This window comes from Diorhabda carinulata, chromosome X, assembly GCF_026250575.1.
Source record: "Diorhabda carinulata isolate Delta chromosome X, icDioCari1.1, whole genome shotgun sequence".
Taxonomy (NCBI): domain Eukaryota; kingdom Metazoa; phylum Arthropoda; class Insecta; order Coleoptera; family Chrysomelidae; genus Diorhabda; species Diorhabda carinulata.
Window position 1 is genome coordinate 55,934,339 of NC_079472.1, and position 27,760 is coordinate 55,962,098.

Below are 27,760 nucleotides of genomic sequence, written 5' to 3' on the forward strand. Positions count from 1 at the left end.
TATAAAGAAATAAGTAGGAAATAGAATGAGGAAGACCAGTAGAAATGATTCTATTCTGAATGTTACTTTTAGTACCTTCCAGAATATGTGTACAAAGTTTCATGTTGATTCGTCAAGTAGTTTTTCCGTGAAAGTGTAACAAATATCCACGCTTTCACATTTATAATATTAAGTAAGAATTAATAAATAAAGTTGACATAGACTTAAGTATAGGTACTGTTAACAATCAACTGTTGGAATTTTTATTTGAATTTGATACGCCACTGGTCTGGCTGTTCAGAGAAAAAGAGATACGTTAAAGTGGGATCGGACTTTACAAAATGATTTGTAATCACTTCAGTTTTGAAAATAAACAAAAAGATGACCTTGAATCGATACATTATGTGCGCTTGGGGAATTACTACAGTTTTGTGCAGGGCCGCACTATTATATTATAATAACTGGTACTTTCCTTACAGTTACAGAGAAATTTGAATTTTAAAAAATTTATTTGATTTTAATACACACTGTTTCATGGCTAGAAATGAACCGACATAAAGGCGTAGGGACTATACACAATCCATCCTTGTTAGGGTATAAATATAAGGGTAGAGTCTAGTTATTGCCATCGTAGGTGTTTTCTGTAACCTGGTAAACCAATTCATCAGCCGAATATAAAAACGGAAAAATATATGTCACAAACCGAGAAGAACCGTTTTTGCTTACACTAGAGCTCTCTTTTCGTTTTCTTCTGGCCAATCGTCGTTCGCTTTTCTTCCTTTCCAGCTAGGGCAGCAAGCACAATCCCATGCAACCTCCACAACCCCTGCAGAGGAGCAACTCCTTACCAGGGCTAACTCCAACAAACCTTCCTTCTATAAAAAAAATTATCCAACGAATCTCTCTCTATTTATTGCATATTATATATTAACTGAAGGGTAGTTTACAAAATAATATATAATATACAAAGAGGGAATATTGCTTTTTTTGATAAAATTGAAATGAATAAATTTTTAATTCACATACGAACATTTTGTACATCATCCCAATATTTGCATTTTTTTGCCACTAAGAAAATAAATGGAAATCCGTGGGTGCGATATCGGGCGAATATGGTGGGTGAAGCAGTACTTCCATTACTAGTAAAGAATTTTTTCATAGCAATTGCATTGTCGTATTGTAGAACAATGCCTTTTCTATTTATAATCGCTGAATACTTTTCGATAGATGTTGATTCACTCAATCCTATTCTTCACAATGAATATCTGACTTTACAGTTTGTCCAAATTTCAGCACTTCAAAATGAACTACTCCTATTCCATTTGGTGAGATCCGCTGCTGTTTGTTTTTTGGATTGCAAACAATATTGATTTGCATCAAGAGTTTGTCCAGGTTTCAGGACTTTAAATGGACAATTCCATGTATAATTCACCAAACAAGCGCTTTTTGAGATGTAAACTCGGCTTGCCGTACTTCGTGGTGATTCATTTGGTGATATCTATTGTCTTTTGTTTTTTAGATTTTTGGTTGCTCACAATAAAGATTTGCATTAAGAGTTTGTCCAGGTTTCAGGACTTAAAAATGAACAATTCAATGTATAATTCACCAAACAAGCGCTTTTTGAGATGTAAACGCTTTGCAGTACTTCGTGGTGATTCATTTAGAGATACACTGCCTTTTGCATTTTGTATAATCATATAGATTCCATATTAATTTCAACAAATAACTAACAGCCGCAAAATCAAACAGTGGGATCTTAGACTATAATAGCTTCTCCAACAAGTTGGAATTTCTGGAACCAAGTTATCGTCTTCAGAGACCACAGGTAGGGGTGTAGTGGTGGTGTAAACAGTGTAGGTAGTACCTTTTCTAACTACTATGCCTAAAAAGGGTAGAAATATAAAATTTGTTGGAAAGAAAAACTAAACTCATCGAAAAGAGGTCAAGAATTCTGAGGTGGATGTTCTTTATTTTTGTATTCACATAATAAATGTTTTATACTGAAATTACAATCATAACATATTTATGTTTAAAAAAAAATACGATTAAAATTAATTAATTGACAAAATACAAATGATATACATACTTTAAATCACTTAATAAATCTACAGCAATATCAAATATCGACAACACAACTACGAAAAGTATTTTTTCAGTACACATAGTTTCTAATATTTGTAAGTACTGTAAGATGGGGTGAAAAGGAACAAGAATTGAAGGAATTAAAATATTTCGGTAATGCTTAGATTACAACAAAATATTATTGTTAATAGTTGCATTTGATAATGTTGTTCGCCGAACATAGAGAGCACAGAGCGATTTGTATTACGTGATCAAAAGTTACACAGAGTAAAAGAAAAACGAACAAAAAAACTTAACCGAAAATAATTGAAGTCAGATAGTCGCAACAGCAACTAGTAAAGTATGGAGTGTTATGAAAGTACAGAAATTGACTTTTCAAATGCTTATTCGTATACCATCAAAGCATAATAATGCACTGTATATAAAACCAGGTTGAAATCAACGTTATCACCAGGTAGAGCTAGAGACAACAGATGTCAAGTTGGCCAGGGCAAAACTACTACCATACTTGGTTTTAAAACATCAGTTTCAATACCACCAATTTGGTAGACATCCTGAAGTGGAAGTTGAAGAGGTGTCACTGTTGGACGGCTCAGAGGGAGAATGACATCTAAAGCGTTAAATGAACATTCACCATTACACTTTCCTTCTTTACGTTCGATATTTCATGTCTTGAACCACGGCATATAAGTGGATACTTCTTTCTTGATTTCTTCGAAGCGTGCTTAGCTGTATGGTGGAGTCCATTTTGTCCATGTTGTTTTACTCCAAGGGGGAATGCAAGAATTACGTGTTCACGTGTTTGTCCATTCTTGGAAATGACTGCCTCGAATTCTCCAGTACCAGCATCTATAAAAAGTACTGCACAATCAACCCCGACTGACCGATACCTGAACCAGGAAATTCCAAGTAATGTCCTAATACCATACAATTAAATTAATTCTCTCCAATATACCTGATACACTTTCTAGGCAAAATCAATATAACTATATACTTGTACCTCATTGCTCCATACTTTCAGAACATAGGAGAGACGTTTGGAATCGAGGAGAACGAAGCGATCAGATCTTAATGAAGCTACGCCGTTACCAGAGATTCAACTCGCGCGATATAGTTCAGACTTTCGTTCTATATATTTTTGGAGATATCGTTTTGTTGATGTATACATAGTAACTTTTTATATTGTGCTAACTCTATCCTCGACACTAAGACTAACGTCGGCAAAAAGAAGGGAGTGAATTACAAAATTCTCATATTAAAAGTGATAATTGGAATGACAGTAACAAATAATTGGTTCCAAGTTTAATCAAACAGCTTATAAAAAAGATTATCACATTAACTAAAAGAATGGAGAACTACGAAGTTGAGATGAAAATTGATTCCGTATTAATTGAGATTAACAGAAATGATTTGTAGTTAAAACTCTGCGTCTGTATATTTGCGCAATAAGCTGGTAAAGCAAAATTGGAGATGAAACTTGCACGCTCCTATCGATTACGAACAGTCACGCCACGACACGTATTGATCTATAATGTAGAGTGTAGGTAGACGAAGTCAATTTCATTATGTTTTCTAAATAGAAATGTGGTAAAAATTTTGTTTATTAAAAGATTAAAGTTGTTAAGATTGAGGTTAAAGTTCAACATTCTGTATGACTAGGATTTTTATGTTTTTTACAACATAATTATTTCGTCAATATAAAAAAAATAATTTTTATGTGACAATGATTTTTATTTTATATTCGTAATCCCGGGATCGCCTGTATGCAATCCGGTATTCCCGGGATCGAATCCTCTACTCCCGACTATAGTCAAAAGCATTACATCCACCATTGAGCCAGTTAAATGTTAACACATTCATACATTCTTAACCCATCAAGGCCTAGTGTTTCCAAAAAGCCACAATAAATATATAATTTTAAAGCGCGAATTTCAAAAAAGCTTAGAAAAGTATTGAATAGATGGCAGCATATATATTCACTTGGATGTGTATAACTAGGCTGACCATACGCCCGTTTTGACCAAAACATTCCCGTTTTATTGCCAGTAATATAAAAATTTGCATTATTTAAGTTTTATAAAATAAGTAAAAACTGTTACTTGATAATTTCTCATTGAATATTGAAGATTCAGATTCAATTCTAGAATATTTATAATAAAATCAATCGTCATGTAGATTTAGAAAAAATTTATGTTACCTAATGGTCATCTGAAAAATCTAGTCTACAAATCGAAGCGGTGAGTACCATGTTGATGGTCCGAAAGAATTTCGATTATTCTTGTGATTAATTTTACGAAATGCTCATAAAAAAAAGTGTATTGAAAAAAAAAAGCATTGAAAACAGTTCGCAGAAGTACTTTTGAAACAAAGAAAAAGAAACTACACAACAATCAGGACATTCAAGGGAAAATGTTGATTGAAGTGATTTGTTTTATTTAAGAAAAAAAATTTTGTAAGAGGATGTTTTGAAGTTTTGTAAATACACTGTTTTGTATTTTGTTCTAATTATTTCAGAAAAATAATGAGTGTTTTGCATAAACATGCTTAACTATAAACCATTTTTATTTAGTATTGGCTTAGACCAGTATTGAACATCCTAAAAACATTTTACACTTTTTAATGTTTTATAGGCTTTGAAATTTAAATGCAAAATAAATTTTGGAATTTCCTGCACATTTGAGTTATTTCTAGTACCCTACACCTCAACCGCAAAAATTAATCTGACTGGCCCGTTTTTGAAGAAAGTTTCCAGGTCCTGTCTATGAATAACGTGTTCTCTATTCACGGAAAGTTGAAGATAGCGGTCGAACAGCTATTTGTCTACAGGTTATAGGAATTTAAGTTCAAGTAGGTACAAATTCTCTTTTCACCAAAAAAAATAATCATACTTTTGTGATGTGTTATTTAATTAAACACAAATACAAGAAAATTTATTGATTACACCTACACATGTTTATTTTGAACTGTAGCTTTACGACAACAAGTTTAGATGTGATATAATATGCAAATTATTCACATTTTTTTCATTCGCAGCTTTTCTTTGTTTGAAGCTCTTCAAAGTGCATACTCTGATGAACTACCAGTGGACTCGATTTAAATTGAGACCCCCGAACCTAGTTCTCTTACTGATGAAGATTCGGAGGATGAAGATTACAATGATAATAACATAGATAGGCTTCCTAATGGCCAATTAGGAATAGGTCTAAACAGATGGACATAGAGTTGGTTCTACTGAATAAGATTTGAACAACGATATCAACACTAAAGAAAAACCATATATTACATATATTAAAAAATTGCTGTTAAATTGTCGGCGACCACCTTTTAAATCCTTTCTCGAATCAGACTACAACCAATATTATAATATGTCTCCTGTAAAGTTGTTTGAACTATTTTTCGATGAAAATGTTTTCCAACATACAGCGGACACTTTTTAAAAACTATGCTGATCCAAATATTAGAGTTGATGAACTGAAATGGTTTATTGGAATTCTTCTTCTTAGTGGGTATAATATTCTCGCCGGAAATGTAGTTATTGGAACATACATTACGGCCACTTTTGAATATGCTGAAGGTTTTTTAAAAAATTTGTCCTCAACTATGATGAATCATTGATAAAATATCCAACTAAGCAATTAATTCGATGGAAAACCTATAAGATGTGGTGCATCAATGTTGCATCCGGGTATCTTGTTGGCTGTGATATTTATCAGAGTAAAAATAAAAATTGCAGCTCTGAAGACAAACAGTTTTTTGGAAGCGTACAGCCCCCATTTGTTTCAATGTTAGCATTACAAACTTCAATCTGTTAGCGATGAAATCAGATACGACTCGACCACATTCTGATAAGTGTGTGCCAGATAAATAAAAAGATGTGCAGGTGTGAAGGATGCTGCTCTATACTAAGGACAAGGTGTAAAAAGTGCAATGTAGTAGTACTTTGTTTAGAATGTAATCCTATTTTTCATAAGAAAAGTTTTTTTTTTCTGAGTTTTTTGGAATTCTGTACTCATCTCTGCCTAACGTTGACATTTGGCAACGTGTTTTTTTGAAAATAGACGTTCATATACGAAAAAAATGAAATGGTAGATACGAAAATTTAAATAAATGAGTATCATATCATTGTAAATATATTGTGTTCTCGATATTTTGTTTACTGACAGTAAATTTATAACCCCGCTTAAGGCGATTTGCCACAAGATCTTATTTTTGTTCGAAGCTCTTGTTATTATTGAAGTCGCTCCATTCGTTGACAATTTTGGCTTCAAATCTATACTTCACCAAAAAAGAAAGTGTAGGAAAAATAGCTTACATTAGCCTTGATCTCCAACACTATAGAAATTTCGATCAAGATAGTGTTAAGCATGTGGCGAATTATCTTCTTGGAATCCAAACGAGCAATAAGCTCATAGTATTGCACAACATCTACAGTACCTCGGTCGATTACCACCAGGTATTGGTGGAGGAGTAACAGGTGCGAAGTAAGCATGAACTTTTATATTTGGTAAATGACTCTGAAAAATATAGATAATTAGTTTTATAGTATTTCAATTATCTGAAAAAATACAAATTAAGTTTGTCCATAAACGTATTCCAAAAAAAAAAATAATCATTCCTACATCTATTAAAAATAAATAAAAATTACAAAACTCTACATAAAATGTTGTGTTGCCCTGGATATCTTTGCAAATTTTTATATTTTCAAGAGTTGCTACTCAAGTTTTGAGATATGACAACACTGAATATATCAAATCTGACATTATCATAAGTTTGACATTTTTAATGGTGAACGTACTTAGAACATGTTGCCATACGAGTCCTATTGGAGTTGTTTACAAATACTCAGTCAAAAAATCAATCTCTACGAGTTTCGAAGTGGATTTAACCAATCAACTCGTTTAGACTTGTTTTCAGAATTAAATCGTGGTAGTATTTTGCTACACGTTGAATTTTATGTGAGATTGAGTCATAGCCGGGCTTTAATTCCATTCGCAACATTTGGCTGTCAAGAAGATTTGTTTGCGTTGGATATTGCATAAATTGACAAGACGTATATAAGATCGTGACAGGTGACTAATCATCAACGATACACATGCGCACATATATAAATGTAATACTCTCAACAGCCTTTCACTCAGAGCAATCATTCACTCATCAGCAACAAACTACACTAGAAAAGTGGGGTTATGTTTTTGACGTTCAACAACGCAAAATCCGACGTTAAGAGCGCGTACAAGCGCGATCATTGTATGTGTTATCACAGTTTCACAACAAGTTGAACTATCTTTGACGTCTAGAGCACGTCGTGCCCGCGTTCATTCTGTTTAGCGCTCAAAGGCATGTAACTCAGAAACGAGGAGTCGTATGAGAATTTTTTTTTGTCATATTATTATTTTCACGTCATCTACTCCTGAATTTTTGGCATCAAGTCCCGGAACACCCTGTACACTTTAATAGTAAGGTATTGTAATGAAAATTTTTCGATAAAAATAGTTCTGGGTATTAATGGGGTAAAAAGGGATGGTCTTCTAAAAAATTATAGAAGAAAAGTTGATGGAATGCGTTGAAAATATATTGAAATATAACATATTGTTAGGAGCTCATCTTCGCCCCGGCGCCACTCTTGCTTGGATATAGTAGAATTCTAAAATTCGGCGAAGGCGCTGCCGTTGATGAATTACCCGGAATTCGTTTGATCTTTGTTTTTATATCAGTTTTTTATAGCAAGCGGTTTATTTCCATATTGCTTCTTCTAGACAACTTTTAGAAAGGTATATATGTATATATATAATGAGTTTTTGTAGAGTAGTTTAGTTCAGTTTATAATAAATAGTCGAAGTGAACAGAACGAGAAGTAATCGAAGAATTTTAATAAATCATTTAAGTTAGTTAAGTCATAGTGATAAGTGAATTATTATAAGTTAGTTAAGTGTTTAAATAAATTAAGAACGTAAGAGACAGTGTCTAGTAATTCACTCCATGAATAGAAACATTTTAAATGAATACGAAAAACATTACAATATGTTTTCGACATTTCCCTTTGTATTTACTTCGCTGTATTCTAATTTTTCAAAGCAAAACTGACGTTACATAAATTTTTGCTATTTTCTTTCATATTTATAATGTAAAATAAAAAAATAGGGATTTGAACGATAGTAAATTTAACAGAATAATTGATTGTTTCATAAATTGTGATCATTAATATAGCCAAAACCAATCTTACATCAAGGGCAGCAAAACGAATTTTGACTAATTTAAATAAAATGAATCCCCTGCATTATAAACATTACATTGGCTAAAGCCACAATAGCCAAACTATATTTTTGATTAAGGACTAAAAAATTAACGTGGAATTAAATCGAATCAACCAACTTTTTTATGAAATCGAATTAAAAAAAAATAAAAACTTTTAAATGTACTTACTCTAAGTCTTCGGATTCCAACCCTAGTTATTAGTTGACAATCATACAATTCTACTCGTTGCAAATTATGGCAAGAAGTTAAATGTTCCAAAGAAGCATCTGTTATTAGAGGGCAATTGTCTAATTCTAAAACTGTTAAATTTTCGGCTGCACAAGGCGACATGGACAAATGACGAATTCCTTCATCAGTTATTAATTCGCAGTGAGACAAAGTCTAAAAGAAAAATAACATAATTTTTTTTAATTTTTCACCTAATTTTACAAATCTGTAGTTTGATGATGAGATTTTGAGATTTTTACACCTTCTGACTAATTTTTTTTGCTTTATAAGGTGACAAAATGTGTTATGTCCCACTATTTCTTATAAGAAGATGGTCCCAGAAGTATCTGGCCTGACCTGGAGATGGCGGTAGTTGCTTGGAAAATACCAGTGTATTAGAAAGTACGAAATCTATACAGCATATGTTTAGTTAAGTTTAAAGATGCCACGTTATTTAGTATTTGTTTGGCAGTCATCAATAGCGAATGTTTTCAGTGAATTTGTAAACATGGTAAAAATTGGTCATCGTTATGTGATACAATATTTGAGAAGCACTAGATTCTACTCTGGGTGAGTCTGCTAGTTCGTTATCAACATTAAAATATTGAGTTGCTGAGTTTATTCGAGGTCTGCGCAAACGATGTCTGGATAATGTCGAAGAAGATCTTCGGCAGTTAAGTGTGAGAGGGTGGAGACGCCGAGCTTTGGACAGTGATGACTGGAGGAATGTGGTAGACGAGTCCAAGGCTCTTTGAGGACCGTAGGACCAGTGGTAGTAGTAGTAGTATCCTTATTGAGAGATTCTACATATCGAACCTCCGCTTAAATAGTGTCGTAAGTCAAAAAAATAACTATCGAGTGATACGCGTTTGATATTAATTCTGTTTTATATTTTTCACTTTTAGAATGATAACTCAAAAACTGACAAAGTTACCGCAATAGCAACTACATATGACGTTATTTGAGAGAAAATTTACAAATTTCCTATCACCAACAATACAATAAAAGATATTTCCTAATTATTTGATTTATGATACTATTTGATTGGAGGTGCGATATGGTAAAAGTATGTAAAGTTTCTAATGTCTCACCCTGTATTTAAATCTATGATGTGTTCAACTAACTAAATTGGAGTTTTTGGTACCGTTGTTGATATTCATACTGAAAATACTGTTTACACTAACACCACACCAACGCTCACAATTACGCGTTTCGATATCCAAGTTATCGTCTTCAGAGACTGAATTAAACTTCTCCAGCGGAAAATAATTCCAACAGGAAAACCTCCTTGGCCGGAATCTTCACATTTACTCTTTAACTATAGGCGCTTTGTCCCTATTTCAGCTGTTCTTACATCTAGCAATTTCATTGCTTCCAAATGCATCCAACAATTTATTATCGGATAATTTTTTTTTTCAATTTTACATTAATATTTATGTCATGATTGTGACTGGCAGCATGATCGTCCATATTTTAAATTGTGCTCTTTAAACCGGACATTAACTGATCTCTTAGTCTGCCCAATATACTTCCTGACGCAATCACTACAGTTAATTTCATATATATGACTCTTTTCGAAATTTGGTATTTTAACTTTAGGATTATCCAATAATTGAAGATTCCCACCAAGAATGTTTTCCCGCTGGAACTATTTTTCGCGGGAGAAGTTTTATCGGTGAGAAAATTTACTACAAAACAGGTAAGTCAAGTTAATAGGTTTAAGTTTATATTCAATCTCTGAGGACGATAACTTGGTTATCGAAACAAGCAGCGTGTTCAGTAAATTCAACCAAGTGGTTTATAATATTTTACAGACATGTCGATAAACAAATTTGGTACGGTAAATTGAATATTTAAATGATCTATTATGAATGCTTTTTTTGGGAAAAGTTTATATTTACGGTAATCTTAGTTATGCACCGAAAACGAGATGAGGTAGAGTTTATAGACTGAAAATCCAGATTCAAAATTGCACGTACACCGCTTTGTTAAAATGTTACCAACCCCTACAAAAAAAATATATTAGATACGTTCCACTTAACGCCCTCCTTTCCCATTCTGGTAAAGTAAGAAGCCTTATCGGCGAAATGAACATTTTGAACCATATTCGTTCGGAAAGAATATTTCGGATGGAATGTAGAAAATATTAATTCAAAATACTTCTCGTCAATTTTTATTTGGGATTTTTGGCGATTGTGAAAAGTGACCGTCATTGAATTATCCTCACGTTTCGATTAAAGATATGAAGTACCGATATTTTATGGGCGAGGTCGTAAATAATTGATGACTGTGGAACGGTGTGGGCGTTAAGTGTAACGTATCCATTACTTTTCCGAAAATATCCTTACCAAATATTCAATTCTTGGACAACCCATAGCTAAATGAATAAGAGTGGCATCTGTTATGAGGACACATTCGTCCAAGTCCATTTTCTCCAGATATCTGCAATTCTAAATAAGGAAAATTAATAAGTAAACATACGGGTTGTATTCCGAAATTTACACCAGTACATTGGCCAATTGTAACAACATGGACGCTTAGTGCTCTACCGCTACCTATCGGGAACGTGTTGAACAATCGCTGGCAAAACGTTTTTGAGTTCGGTTTACATAGAAGCGAAATTATTTTTATTAAAATTAACGTGGTTAAAGAAACAGCAATCTCCTGCGCACTGATAACAAGGGATTGGAATGTATCTTTGATAAAGACGACATTGCTGTTCCTCTAATCACAATAGACAATTACGTCGATACTGTTTCTAATGTTTCAGTTACAAGCATAGTCAAACAGGATTTGAATGTAATATCAATTAAGAAGAAGAAGATTAAGAAACAGACAATGGAGTTCTAAAGGTCAATTAATACACTTTTATGCTAGTGCTGACGCCTTCGTTGTGATATATAAACATAAACACCCTCGCTCGCGTTCAAGGTCACGTTGGGAGTGTAACCCTGCCATTCGGCTTGTTACGTTTTTCTTCAAACATTTTGAATATTCCTGTGTTCACGTGGCACAGAAATCGCTTCGGATTAATTTATTCTAACTTTCGAGTTACTGAAAAAATTGTTATTCCATTCCATTCGGTAAATTGAATCGCATTATTCCTCTACTCTTCTACATACGACCCAAAGTAAATTTGTGGTAATTTTATTCTTTATATTCGCTGTTCTACAGCTGCCATGTTCGAGTTTCAACCACATCCAAAGGATTCAACCGGTACACCACAAGAAACAGATTTAACTCAACTCCAACAATTGGGAATCCAGTTGAGGGCTGCAACCATCCCGGATTTCCATAGATAAGTCCCATTCTTTTTTAATATATAGAAATCTGTGTTGTTTTTAAATTATAACTGCTTTTATTCGTTGTGCTCTTTTGGATACGCAGTTAATATCAATTTATTATTTTTTGCTGAAACTTTTTTTATTTTTCTTAGTAATAAATATTAATTTGTATAATCGTGTCCGTACTAATATTAGATTGTTTAATTTTTATTTTTAATTTAATTCATAAGGTGTTTCCAGCTTTCCCACCTATTTTTTATTAAATGTTAAGAAAGCTGGTGGAGTTTCCAGTAGCTAATGTAAACAGTTCTTTAGGTCCTATGACCACGCATATAAGGCAGCAATAACCAAATTTAACCATAACTCGGATAAAAACAGCATTAAGAAATCTAAAAAAATGTTGAAACTTTAAACAAATGGAGAGTCGACCACGCAAATGAAATACCAAAAATATTTTGTGGTTTTGTGAATTGACATTTGTAATTGATACGAATAGGAAAGTCAAGAAATTTGTGAGTTGTTTCCAACGAGAGCTCTAATGCCAGCCAAAGAGTTTGTAAATCTAACTTAATAGTTGGCACCATAGAATCCACTTATTATGGAAGTCAAAAATTTGTTTTTTGGAAGAGGTTCTGATATTGTACCAGTAACTTTTTATTGCAAACGAAGTAATATTTTAATTATATTGATTATTTATTAGATATCTAATTGGATAAGGAAGTTTAATTATTAATGACTTCATAAAATTATTTGTATTTATTATCAATATATTTATAAATAACTAGCTGACCCGATAGACGTTGTCCTGTCTTAACGATGAATATTGAATTCGAATTGATTTTGGAATCGATCGGTAAAACAGTTTAAAAGTTATTACAAAAAAAACATTAAAAAAACTTTTTTTTCGTATTTTTATTTTGAGATTTTTGAAAATCTACCGGTCCGAATTGGTCCAAAATATAATTTTGGTCACGCCCTTTCGAATGGCGTCATCCGCAAGGAAATCGGTCAAGTCGTTCAAAAGTTATGAGAGGTTTACACACACTCACTCGGCGTTGGCAATAAGAAACCTATTAAATGATATATTTTACCCTGAATCTTGAAAGTTGGTATAAAATTCTCTTGAATAAATTTTGTTGCACCAAATGAGGTCATTTGAAAACAATTATTGTATTGCTGAATATGAGCCAAAAAATGTTTAGAATCTGACCCATTTCCAATGTAATGGTTCTGGTGGCAATACCAATGGCGTCAATTTGACTTGATCGCTCGCGCAACACAATCCATGAGCTTCATTTTTAAACTTAAATGCCTTGCAATATTGGCATACAACGTTCATTGATCAGCTCGATAGGGTTTGAACGCAACATTTCTATGTTGTATATTTCGTTCATTCCGCGTTTCACGTTGCTCGTCAGTTTAACTTGCTTTTGTATATCTTTGACTCGCAGCATTGCGAGTTCTGCGACTCGAGTTCGAGCATCTAATTGCTGGCATTTTCAAAAACGAAAATTCAACTGTAAATTAAAGAAAACTATTGTATTCATGTTATTCTATCCAAACTTACCAAAACTCCATATTAAATTGAACTTTTAATATCAGACGTAATTGCTCAGAACTAACCAAGATGTACCTTAATAAATTCAGTTTTCTCACATCCATTTTGTGGGAAATAATAAGTTAATTATTTTACATGTATGATGATGATATTTGCAGCACGCATTCTGTCAAACGTCATAATGTTACTTTAAAAAAGTTTAAATTCGTCCAAAGCGCTAAGGTTACATCAGAAGTTAATATTCTTGAATTTTCTAATTTTCCGCGCCATTTTTTAAATTTTCTCTTTCATAAGAACCTTGTCCTGACAATAACCAACGCAACAAAAAAAAACCAGTGAAATCGGCCCAACCGTTCACGCGTGATGGATATCGATAACTAATATAAATATTTTTAAAAACGAATAGCTTTTACTTACTCTAGCTAATGCTTGAAAGGCAGCATCGGTAAACAAGGAACAACCAGCAACTTCTAACGTTGATAGAAGATGACAATTGGCAGCCAAAGATATTAACGATGTATCCGTCAATGCTGAACAACCACTTAAACATAAATAATGAAGACGTGGACACTTATCTGCTAATGACTGTACTGCTTCGTCTCTTATATTCTACATTAAAAAAAATCTTTTACTTCTAATTCAAAAAAAAAAAAAGAAATTGTCAAGCAAAAAATGGTTCCTATGATCTTTATTGTCCTTTAAAGAAATCAGAATACTTTTACCACAGTTGTCAGTAGTGTCAAAATATTGTTAACGTTTAAATTATTTTTGGATAGATTTTCGTACCATACCGGTGACGGATGGTAGTGGTGTTTGGTATGTGAGATCATGTGGGGGTGTGTACTCTAAATATAGAATATAAAATTGCGGTAAATTGATCATCTACATAAAATGTCAAATTAATTAAGTGTATGCTTAATTGATGTTATATCTCGGACCTCTTTTCAATTCAAATGTTTAAAAACTACTGAACTAATCATGTAATGTAACCAAAATAGTGCTTGACATTTCGTAACCTGAGGTTCTGAGTTCGAATATAAAATTAAAAAAGAAAAATACAATTTTTTAAGTTATGAAGTATTAGATTAAGTTAAATTAGGTTAGGCTCGTTCTAGATGTCGATCCAAGAGTTATTTCGAGCAATTTTCTTTTCAAATTATATGCCATTTATGCGATTTTTTCGTTGCAAAATCTTTTTTGTGAAATTATAGCTGTAAAATCACTTTTTCTAGCCTCGCACATTTTTATTTCCATATTGAATGGTTACATATTTTGAGTCATCACCTCTCTTTCTAACTTTTTGACCCCTCTATGTGTTAGGCTCTAGTAGGACGTTATGTTGTTGTTTATCTATATATTCGATTGATTCACTGATTCTGAAAATTAAATCTTGTAAGGTGGATATGAACGAGTTGTTTACTATTCAGTTCGCAGTGTGTGTGTTCGCAATGTAAGTACAGACTGAGTTTTCTTACAGTAGGATAAGGTGAAGACAAGTTATAAATGAATCGTAGAAGGATAGTCATACTCACATTACATCCTTTCAAATTAACTACTTCCAATTGAGGACAAAACCTCGCTAAGCAAATAACAGCTCGAGAAGTTATATGCTTGCATCCTTTACACACAAAATTCTTCAACCGAGGACATCCCCTAGCCAACGCCTCGACTCCATTATCACTTATATTGCTACACCAACTTATATTGACATAGGTTAAATTAGAGCAACCGTCGCTCAATGATTTGAGTGAATTATCTGTTATAGCTGCGCAACTGTCCAAATTTAGTTTCTGTAATTTGGTACACCATCGAGATATAGCAGTGCAGGCGTCATCTGTCAGTTTCTTACATGTATTCAGATTTAATTCTTCAATATTTCTACAATATTGAGCTAATGTTTTGATTGAGCTATCTGCGATTGATTGACAGCCTCGAAGCGACAGCTGGCGAAGAAACCCACCACAACGACGAGATATGTTTTCTATAATTGGACCCTAAAAATTAAAAAAAAAAACAAAGGTAGTCAAATAATTACTATATTAATTTAAACAAATCATCTTGATGGATTGATAACGCAAGAAAATATGGGGATGAATGCACACGTAGACCAACGGTGACAGTGGTGGCGAATTGTTAGGACATGTTTGATGTGATGTATATGTCACACCACTCGTTGGTGGGTTAATTAAATGAGAAACTGAAATAAAAACCGACCCCTTAGAGTTGAGCTATACAGCTCAAGTTTGGTGAGGATTTTTTTTAGAAATATTTGAAAGGACAAGAGTTTTTTTAAATAGAAAAATCTATTTTATGTTCAATTGGCACAATTTAAAATTGATGAAAGTTTTTTGACATTTCTGGAATAAGTAAAAATTATATAAAGAATGAAAATTGCTAGATCGGATATTATCACATCAAATCAAACGATTATTCAATGATCTATTCATATTTACCTCTACATCCTTTTGAAAGTCGAACAAATCAATTCTTTGCCAATTCGAACCATCTAAGGCTAATATATTCCAGGCTTTCGAAACTTGGGCACACCTACACAACGACACAACATCTAAGTAGGAAAAAATTCGTAAGAGTAACTCTTTTGGTAGTTTTTTGTTGATGAGAGCTTCATCTTCCACAAAAACTTTGTTGAACTAAAAAAATTGATAAATGTAAGTGAATTAATTTTTATATTGATCAGTTTTTTATCATTCAATCGATGCAAATTGAATGCGAATCCTTCCTCGTAATTGTTACGAATTTGGAACCCGCGTGAAGTTATTGGCAGATTTCTAACACGAAAATTTTTCTACAATTTTTCGCAAAACTGAACTTTTGCGAAAAATTTTTAATAGAGGCGATATATAATAACATTATAATAGAATACATAATTTTAATACCGAAAATTGAAGATTAAGTGAATAAAAAATTTTTAAACTTTTGTTTTTACATATTTCACGATTCTGAACAGAAGACTAAAAACATAAGAAAAATTGTATAACTATTAGAAAGTTCAACAAATTAGAAAACTAATATTAAAAAATTGTATTGTAAGTACTTTTTATAAAGTCAAAAAAATTCATAAAGTTTATGTTTAAGCGCATCGTTCGTTTTGAAAGACCCACATTTTTTCTTTGACTATTGCGAAGGATACTTAATAAGTATTCCAAAACGAACGATGCGCGTCAACGCTTAAATGTGAACTTCATGAATTTTTTTGAGCCTTTTAAAAGAATTCTTACAATTTTTTGTTATTAGATTGCTTAATACGAGGTCTGGCTATTAAATAACGAGACTGTACGCCTAGAGGGCGCCCTAGACAAGTAGTGCGTTGGGTATCTAGATATCTTGTCTATGCACGTCCCAAAACACGTTTCCATCCCAACGTATCAATCTCAAATTTCTCGTTAAATTGAAAAAAACTCCTGGGTGCTATAAATTGTTGCAAGAAGCAATTCTCTATCTCTATCTCGTGCGCGTGTTTTTAAGTGGTGTAAGGGCTTTAGTGATGGCCGAGAGAGCACTAAAGATGACAAGCGCCCAGATCGCCCTGTGACAGTGACCAAAATCAACCAAATTATGCGTCGATCGTCGAATGAGCATCCGAGGCTGTAAACGCCGATAAAGAAACGGCCAGAAAAATTTTACACGAGGAATTACACATGAAAAAAGTCTGTCTGAAGTTGGTGCCAAAAAATCTGACTCCTGACCAAAAGCTCTTGCGTCAACGGGTCTGCTCAGGTTTCCTTGAATGGTTAGAAAAAGATCTGCTTTGAAAGGAGCCCGATTTGAGTCGATGGAAGCGGTGAAGCAAAAAACTTCAGAGCTCCTAAAGGCACTCACCAAAGTCTTCCAGCATTGCTTCGATCAATTAAAAAAACGTATGGAAAGGTGTGTGACAAGGGGAGGGAAGTATATTGAAGGGGAGCATTCGAATTTAAAATAATTTTTATAATAAAATTCTTTTTACGTAACCAGGCTCTTTATTTAATAGCCAGAACTCGTAAGTATTCTTCGCAATAGTCAAAGAAAATTTGAAAAACATTAAATTGGTGACAAAAAGCTCCAAATTTTTTGTGAAGCTGCCTTAATTAAATCGGCCACGTAACTGTGCCAAGACATAATGGTCCCAACCTAAAGAGCCAACAAGCGAATTTGCGGTAATGATGATATTTATGTCCAGAAAGAACCAAATCCTGAGCTGAGGTGCCAGCTCTCTTAGTAAAAACAGCAGTCTGGGTCTTTGCTGCATTAAACTCAATTAGATTGCATTTAACCCAATCTAGAATGTTTTTAAGATCGGTATACGACGACACCAGTGTGTTATTGTCAACGGGTTTGCAATTTTATCGAGTAGATAGTTGATGTATAGGAGAAAGAGAGTCGGTGACAAGATGCATCCCTGGAGAACACCTTTATGATAACCGATAACGACCTGGATGGATCGATGTTTGAGGAAACTACTAAACCAGTCGATAAGTCAGATTAATATCTCTTGGTTATCAGGTATGTCTGACGAGTTCCAGTATTTCCAGGTAACTATTTTTTAACATTTCAGCAAATTTGGTCTTGCTCTTTCTCCAACAATGAAGGCAGTTTTTGCACATAATTCTCACTTTAGTAACTACCCATTTAGCATACCTTCATTTCTTACTATTTTACTTCAATTTTTGCCTTATATTCATTTACCCTATAGTCTGGATAACTGTGAATACAAGGGAGTAAATGTAAATAAAAACTTAAGAAAAGTAACATGTCATAGCAGTTTGTCTTGGCACGTAGGGTGATCCTTTTGCTCTGCCCCTGACCTTTGATTGGAGATTATTTTTGGAGTTTATTGAGAAGAAGTACTTATAAACATAAAAGAAAATGTGAAAGTGTAGACTTTTATATTATTTTATTACGATAGATTTTTATAAAAATAATAAGCAAATGGTTTTATCTTTAATTATAATTAAAGCCACCACAGATTTTAAAAAATGTAGTTCAATGGGTCTCTCAGATACAAATACCAAGTCTAATTACGACTTATATATCGAAATTTTCAACTGTAAAGTCAAATTTTGCGTCTAGTTATCAGCATACAATTGTAGGTATACTGGATATCTACGAGGATGGTCCCAGAAATACCTGTCCCAACAAAGAAAACACAAAAATTTTAGAAAAAAAAAATTTTTTTTCAACGTAATCTTTTAGCTCCATGCACTTTACCCATTTTCAATAAGTTCCATACCCATTTTATAATAAGAATCGTCATGCTCCTCAAAGTAGTCATTAACTGACGACATCTCTTTATTGTTTGTAAATCTTTGACAAACCAGCCATTTTTTCAAATCTGGGAACAGAAAATAATCCGAGGGGGCTAAATCTGGCGAATAGGATGCATGAGGTAGAAATTGAAACATTAATTCATTAATTTTGCCATTGCAATAACTCATGTATGAGCTGGTGCATTTTCTTGATGAAACAACTTTCTCATCAGCAAAATGCAGTCGTTTTTGCTAAATTTCTTCGCTTAAACGTTGCAATAAGTTCGCATAACACTCGCCGTTGAAAGTTTTTCTTTTTTCAAGATAGTCAATGGAAATTATCCCAGGCGCATCCCAAAAAACCGACTCCATGATATTGTATACAGACGTAACGGTCTGTGCCTTCTTTGGAACCCTTTTCGGTCTATTGTTTTCATTGTTCTTTTGTTTCTGGTATGAAGGGATGGACCTACGTTTCATCCCGCAAAAATTCGGCCTTATTTCTGTGAAACATTGCCAAACACTCGATGGAAAAATCTTCACGATGCTGTTTTTGTTCCATTGAGAGCATATCCAAATTTTCAGTTAATATGCGATGTACCGCACTTTTAAAACACCTACAATCATCCAGTAGCTACGATGCTGGTCTTCGCGACCTTGTTTAAACTCCACTACAAAATATTTTACTGTTAATAACGAAAGATCAGTCTCACCCAGAGTAGAATCTAATTCAGCTTTTATATTGGTTGGGCTGAGGCATTACAAATAAAAGTATTGTATCACATGTTTACACAAGTTCACTGAAAACGTTCACTATTGATGGCTGGCAAACAAATACTAAACAACGTGGCGTCTCCAAACTTGAAACATAAGTTGTGTACTTTCTAATACAAGCAACTACCGCCATCTCTAGGTCAGGCCAGGTATTTCTAGGACCGTTCTCGTACCCTTGTAATACTTAATTTAATTGGATTTCTCATTTAAGTTATATACACACCTGTTTATCTGTGTCTATAGCGAAGCTGTTACTATTTGAGCTATTCTTGTTTGATTTTCTAAATTGCTTTTTATTCCACCAAGTAGAGTCCTCTAATGTTGCTATTTCTTCTGTTGTTGGCGGTATGCCGGGTGACTAAGTGGAAATAAAGAACGAAAATAAAATAAAAAAGGCAACAGTATTTAAACACATGTATGATATACATGGTAAGGTATGATGAACTTAACATACTTCTACCACATGTAGAGCCCTAAGGAAGGATATAATTATAGAGGGTAAATGATGAGGAGCTTTACATAGTTTTACCATATGTAAAGCCGCTCAGGAAGGCTACTAAAAAGTGTCAACCCCTCTTCTTCATTAATTTATAAGTGATATGTGAAATTGACTATAAATTTTAATTGGCTGAAGTATTTAATAAGGATGAGTCGATTCTCGATACCATCGATCCTTAGTCATTGGTATCGGTATCGAGAATCGATCCCAAAAAGTCGATACCGATACCAGTAAATGGACGGAAAATTCTTTTTAATCCAGTTTATATTGTTATCAAAATGAAATTATCGTATTTTGAAAAATCGGTACATTTATTGCGCCGAAAAAGTAGTTCCATATCGTCTTTGATATATTAGGTGTATAGTGTAAAAAAATCCTGCTTTTAAAATAACTTGGATAATGATTTTGATTTTTGATACAATAACCAAAAAACCAAAGAGCTTAACGTAGACCATGTGTTTCCCTCGGTTAAGGATTGATCCAATTTAATTTCAGAATAAAAGTTTTTATTAAACCATTGTTTGTTTTTTTATTTGCGAAATTGCCAAATTATGAATGTGTTTCTACCAGTAGTAAGAGAATTTTTTTTACAAGCGGCTATTATACATCGATGTATCGGTATCGACAATCGATTTTTTAGATATCGGTATCGAGAATCGAAAAGTTGTATCGACACATCTCTAGTATTTACACAGCCTATTTGATTTTTTAAATTCATACTGAGTATAATATTTTTTAGGCTTTCAAGATCCCTTTATTTCAATCACGATTATTCCCACACTTAGGGATGATTGAAACTACTACACAAACTAATGTACAGTACAGAGAATATTAATAATCAACAACTAATTGATTTTTTTGTAATACTATTAGAAAGGATCCGCACATTATTCGTAATTCTATACAGTAATTAACAATTTATAAACAAAAATGTGTAGATTGCTAGTTTCCATATCCAGAATCTATTTTAAATTATTTTTATTTCGTTGCAATTATTATATTTTTTTCAGTTCCTGTTTATACGTATTAACTATATAATTTTAGTTATTGTTTTGAAATTGTTGTTATTAGTTACGGTTTTTTGTTTTTTGTAGTTATTTTAATTCGATACATTTTATTATTTGTTACTTCTGTAGTTTTAAAATAACTTATTACAATTGAAAATAATCTGGTATTAGGTGGAATATTCAACGCGAATACCTAAATGATTGTTTCAAAGCCGGTCCTGGAATTTCTATCTTTAGGTTCGCTCCAACCCATCAAAAAACCGTCCATGGTACGGTGACGATTCTGCGCAATAGATATTACGTGTTCCAACCGATTAGCAGGTTAGAACAAACCTTTTAGCTGATACCAGTCGAATGCTTGATATTAGTATACTGCATCATGAAAAAATGTACAAAATCAAATGAGCTGTGTAAATACTATAGTCAATTAAAAGTTATGGTTTCTTATTGGTAACGTGGCAATGAAACACCAAAGTGGACTATTTTTAATATATTTTCCGAGCTTTCGAATACTTATGTATTCATCGTCTGGGAAATATTTAATTAATATTTTCGGTGGTTTTGAATTGTATTAATTCTTGTAAAAATTCCAAATTCATAGATTTCAAAATTCATTATCAACGTCAATTTGAATATTAATACGCTTCAAAACCACCGAAAATCTTAATTAAATATTTCCCAGACGATGAATACATAAGTATTCGAAAGCTCGGAAAATATATTAAAGTTAGTCCACTTTGCTGTTTCATTGCCACGTTCCCAATAAAAAACCGCTTGTAATACTGCTATTTGGACAGTTTCTATAAGTGGAAGGTATTCCGACTAAGTGAAACAAATAGTGTATCGCTCTATTTTCAAAATCTGTCAAACAGTATGAAGATGAGTTTTAAAGAAAAAAATTTACATATAACCCTGTCGAGTCCAGCTGTAAATTAATAACGAGGAGTTGACACTTTTTAGTAGCCTCATGATATCTTCCCTGATAGACTCAACATATTGTAGAAGTATGTAAAGTGCCTCATGACTACCCTGTATTTGTATGAGAATGTAGGAAACTAAATCGAAATCAATAGTCCAGGTGCCAAAGAGTTATTTAATAAAACCTAGTGAACGTCAGCTGCGGCTCGGTAGGTGGGATAAGCGGCAGTATAACCTCCCAAGCACGACAAAAAAAAAGAAATTCACTCATTTCCTCCCAGCTGAAAATTTGTAAGCTGATTGTTAATATACTGCTGATATACAAAAAATATCTTCCAAAGTATCATCTGACGGTTTTTGAGAGGAAATCACTGAAAATATATATTTTTTTATGTTCGAGGCGCCAATTGACGCATTATACACTATAGTATAGTCAGCTGATTATTTTGATTCCTTGAGATATTGGGATAGTCACAGTTTCACAAATTTTTAGTTGGAAGGACATGAATAAATTTTTTTCCCATCTCATCCCACCCACCGAGCTGCAGATTACGTTCACTAGTTTTTATTATAAAACTTGAGGAACTTGGTCGTGTATTTATGTTGCTGGCTCCCGGACTACAAAGTGTTAAATAGTTTTCCAGATGTTTTTGTATAAATTGTGTGCATATGTAACACCTGGTATATTGCAAAAAATATGAATCTATTCGAATTGCAAATGTGTTGTAGACAATAATTTTAAAAAATTTTATTTTATTTAATGGGAAATTCTAAAATTCGGCACCTTTGATATACTTTTTATAAACGGCGGAATTAGTTTGATGTTTGTTATATATAAATTTTTATTGTAGCAGGTGTTTTATTTACATTGTTTCTTTTGAATGATTTCTATTTATTTATTTGTTTTGTTTCTTTATTTTCTAAAGCTTTTGAGAATTTCTTTTGGGATATATAAGGAGTTAGTGAAGCGCAGTTTAGTTAGTTGATAATATATAGTCGTTGTGAACAAACCTAAATAGAAAGTAATCGAAGAATTTAAATAAATTATTTAATTAGTTGAGTGATAGTGAAAAGTGAATTTATATAGATAAGTTAAGTGTAGTGAAAGGTATTTAAATAAATTAAGAACGTAAGAGACAGTGTTTATTAATTAACCCCATGAAAAGAAATCGTATAAATAAATAAGAGCATCATTACAATATTGTAGCCATCACACCTTTGGTGCTTTTCGTGACGTTTGCTTTTTTCCATTGGCACTCTGTGGAGTCTATTTTGGATGTCGGAACATAGTGAATGACCAAAGTTTTATAACCTGTTACAACTGCTTGGTCCTCGCGACAAAGCTCTAAAAATCGCTCACAACATTCTACACGGCGCTGATTTTGCACTGAGAGGTCGAGGCACCCACCTTTGGGTCATATTTAAATCCTTATGGAAATGCCGGTCTGTGCTGCAATTTCTTTTGTTTTTAGGCACACTTAGAACAATTTCTTCCACTAATTTCTGTAGTAATCACGGTCACAAGACCTCCCTTACATAAGTCATCTTCGTCCTTAGCGAAATAACTTAGATTGTTGAAAATAATGGACACAAGTCATCGTAAAATTCCGGACCAAACAATTATGTCCGAACTCTGTAACTTCCATTTTTTTTATTATTTTAGCGTCTCAAATTCATTAGTCTCAACTTTCTAATGAGTGGTCTATGTTGTTATTCAGTTATTTTTTTGGCAAGGAAATAATATATAAATAAAATTCAAAAAGGTCAAAAAAAGGGGCAAGAAAATTGATATTTCATGTTGACGCCATTTTGCGATTTTTTTTTTGGCTAAGGTCAATGAGATAGTGACATCTTTACAGATAGAATTTTTCAAATTTTTTTTGTTCCAGATCACTACAAGGGCTGGAATCATGTCAACCAGGGTGCACCATTTTTTTATAGCCCCCTGGCATGTAATTTATTGAAATTCTTTTTCTTTACAATTTTTTTATATCCTTAAAAAGTCAATAAATATATAAAAAATGGATAGTATAAATATTTTTAATTTTGTTTACATAAGTTTTAAAAATTCCTAAAATTTAGGCTTCTAGATTAGAATACTCCCTTAAATTCCTCAAAATAACAATCTATTTGAAATTAAGCTTTAAATATTTAGTGTTCCCCCCATTGGCACTAGCAAAACCTGCCAATCGATAAGTTTCTTTACTCAATCATTTTTGATGGTATCCCATTCTTAAGTGAGCGGCGTTTTGATGTCCGATTTCATGGCTGGTGCAGGATTTCTAGCCCGAAGTTCATCCCAAAAGTACTCAATAGGATTTAAGTCCTGGCTAGTGTTTTGTATCCAGGTACATCTGTGAATATATCTATGTTGGTAGAAACCATAATTTTTTTATGATTCTATTTCTCTGGAAGTTCCTATTCTGATAAACTCAATTACAAATTACAAACTCCAAACATATTAAGGATAAAATAAAAATAAATCATATATTGTTATGGTAAATTATTCTAATAATCAAGAAAGCAATATTTTTAGGAACTTTCAATAAAATAGTAATACAAATAGTTAAGGTGCAAGGAAAGTTTAAAATGCACATGATGTCATACAAAAATAATTAATGTAAACATAAACAAAAATAAAGTTCTAATGTTTTGGTTTAAAGTAAATACTAACCATCATACTCAATGTTGTTTGTATAAAAAACAAAATAAATAAAGAAAAATACTAAGTTCCTTAGTAACATAGAGGCCCGACTAAAATTAGCATTGGACAGATAATAACAGAAAAGTGAATTTCCCTGGATATGAGCATAAAATGAAACACAATTAATTTCTTCATACAAGCTTATTAACAAAAAGTTCTATTCAAAACAATTTTGTATGTGGAAATTGAGACGTAGATGTCAATAAACGGCTGACATTTTCAGTTCGATTAGTACGTTTTCCTGGTACAGAACAAAGAAACATAAAAATATAGACAACAACTAAAGCTAACGGTTCTTTAATTATATAGTGAACTTAATATGATAATTGTGAATAGCCACTGAACTTTTATAATTTCTTCAAAACATCATTGACGTTTCTCAGATTGGTATCAGCTGTTTTACATCATAATGAACAATGAAAAGTCAGACAAAAAACTCGACTTATATGTAATTTTGGGGAAAATGTTTTAAAATTTACCTCGAATTTGTTTCTACCTGCATAAATCATAGTAATACTGGTGTAAAACGTAACAAAAACACTTTTTTGACTCCGTATTTCACTTTATAAACATCAACAATTCATACTCTACATCACATTACTGTTAGTATAATGTCCTTGGGTCGCAGCGGACTGCGAATAGCATGCTACGGAATTGTTTATTCGACTTCTATTGGCTGACGACTGTTCAAAACAATGACAATCCCATCTGATAGTCAGCTGATGTTGCCAAATCATATGAAAAGTCATTTATTTAGAAAAATTGGATTATAACAAGTTATTAAATTAGAAATCTTTTTCATTCCAGGGAACATCCCATCGATATAAATTATAGTAATTTTTAAATGTGTAGTTCAACTCGTCAATAGAGATAATGAACTATTTTTGTATTAAAGTTGATTTCGATATTTCATTCAAGCTATTATTCATTAAATTTTATAAGGTTGGATGTATAAACTATAGAATTGTACTAGCAATATGTATCGCAGCTATTAGTCACCACGGTCAATGCCCCCCAGATGATCAATTAAATTGACAATCGCTATTGATAATCGCTCTTATCTATGCATTGATTGATCGCGTCGGAAACGATTGAATCGATTGATCAATGAGAAGACCAAAACATCGCGGATAAAGACTTTGTGGTGATTTTAATAGTGCTGTATCGCGATCAACCAAAATTTTGGAAGGTAAAATCTGAAGTTTATATGAAAAGAATAAAAAAGTTTTGCTTTACAAAAAATACTTAGTCATTTGCAAAAGTGTAAACCAACTTTTACCGAGGTTAAGTTATTCCTAAGGCATAAATCGATTTTGGCATACCATTCACAAACAATAAACAGCTCGAGAGATTCACTGAGCAGCTGACTATTGACGAAATATTTATTAAAGTTTCATAAATCGTCAATTCAATTGTCAATATAAGTGATTGTTTCGGGGGCAGTTTAGGTAGCCATAGAGTTAATGTTAAAGATAGAGTGAGAGGGAGAGAGGGGGAGAGCCATGGAAGTAGAATTGTAATATTGGAAAAGAGAGAAAGAACATCGGTTTACTACTATCTATATCTCTCTACTTGCTATCAAAATCAAAATTTGTCATTCTCTTTTTTGTCGTTCCCACTACTCGAAACTGGAGATAGAGAGTGTTTTTGTCTCTCTGTCGTTAGTTCGGATCCGATTAAACAAACTCCAATACATTGTTCTTTCTATTTTTAATATTAATTCTATAGGTAAACCAAACAATTAGAAGTGCTACATTGTTAGTTTCTGTCATGTTTCTGATATCAATCTTTATAAAATTATGGATGTATGTAGACATTAGCAATGTAAATGTGACCTGATATTTGATTAACCTACCAATTTGTAACTTTAAATAATTTTCCCTGTCACGGAAATAAGTACTTTATAAGGAAACAACATTAAATTTATTATTTTAATAATTGTTTTCCGACTAACTTAATTTTTATGATAATAATATATTATTGTTAGAGTTGTTCATATTTATATAAGTATAGTATTGGCAACATCGTTTTGTCAAGACGACTCTAAGGTTAACGAACAAATTCAATGTACCAGTCGCAAAAAGAACCTCGCGATTCTGCCTGGAAATAGAGTTAGAAGTCTGTTACAGTCTGCTCCTCGCGATAATTAAACGATGACGACGGCTACCCAGAGTTTAATGGCCCCCGACCACTTTTCCATGTTCGGACGCTCACCTCCTTTGTAATCCCGCTGACGACGCCAAACTTTAAAAAACTGTCCAAAGTCCTTAAAATTTCCTATTCTGTTATATTCCTATACGTATACGAAGCCTTATCTCAGTGAAACTGGCCCAAATATGAAAGTTGTTTTTTAAATAAAAATCAATTAAAAATATTTCTGATAACATTTACCTTATTTTAAGTCACTGAATTTGTCTAACAAAGAGGAAATATTTTACGAATTGAAAACAAATGTCACAATCACAATCCTGTTCTTGCGGGATTTGATACGAGATTTTTCTTTATGTTATACACAGTGTCAAAATGAATTTATTAAAAGAACAAAAGAGATTCGAAAAAATGTAAGGGCCCTTTCACACCAAACGAATCCGAATCAATCAGAATCACTCCGAATCAAGTTGAATCTGATTGACCAAGATTCGGCTTCGAGCGCTCCGTTTAAATGTGAAGGGACTCTTTTCCCGCCTTCAGACCGGACGAATCTGGTTCAATCAGGTTTGATTCGAGGTCGCACTTGATTCAACTTGTCAGATTCCTCGTCCGGTCAGTCTTGAATCAACAACCATACGAGATGGACGTGGAGTTATTAATTTAAAAGTTAAATAAAATTTCTTCTCATCATGTTGTAGGTCAGGATGTAAATGATGAAACAAACCAAAATCCGACCTTTTCCTATTTATGTGATGTATCCACACTTTTCTTGTTTTCTGTTTCCGCCGTTGCCTCCTACGAAACACTATTGCATTTAAAACAACTGCGTCTATGATGATAGCTCAAAAGCAACTAAAAGAAGGAAAACAAAAAGAAGATGAAAGGATTTCTATAGATTCAGGTTGATTCAGCTGGTGTGAAAGAGTGGAGATGACGAATCAGATTCAACTTGATTCGGAGTGATCCAGATTGATTCGGATTCGTTTGGTGTGAAAGGGGCCTAACTGTAAGTGTTCAAATTGATGCCCATCTGGATCAATGCATTTACGACAACGTTTCTAAACGGAGGAGCAGGTCCGGTGAAGTATGTCTAGCT

At 33.0% G+C, this 27,760-nt stretch overlaps 1 protein-coding gene across 1 annotated transcript; it reads right to left on the minus strand.

The window, feature by feature from the left end:
- Positions 1-1,541: 1,541 nt before the first annotated feature.
- LOC130901887 (F-box/LRR-repeat protein 2) lies at positions 1,542-25,200 on the minus strand. The gene is made up of 8 exons (XM_057813542.1): positions 24,993-25,200; positions 19,609-19,743; positions 15,819-16,016; positions 14,898-15,359; positions 13,783-13,974; positions 10,872-10,973; positions 8,485-8,697; positions 1,542-6,575 (listed from the first exon to the last, which is right to left on the minus strand). Exons 1-8 carry the CDS (start codon positions 25,020-25,022, stop codon positions 6,468-6,470), a joined length of 1,440 nt encoding a protein of 479 aa, XP_057669525.1. The 5' UTR covers positions 25,023-25,200; the 3' UTR covers positions 1,542-6,467.
- Positions 25,201-27,760: the final 2,560 nt, after the last annotated feature.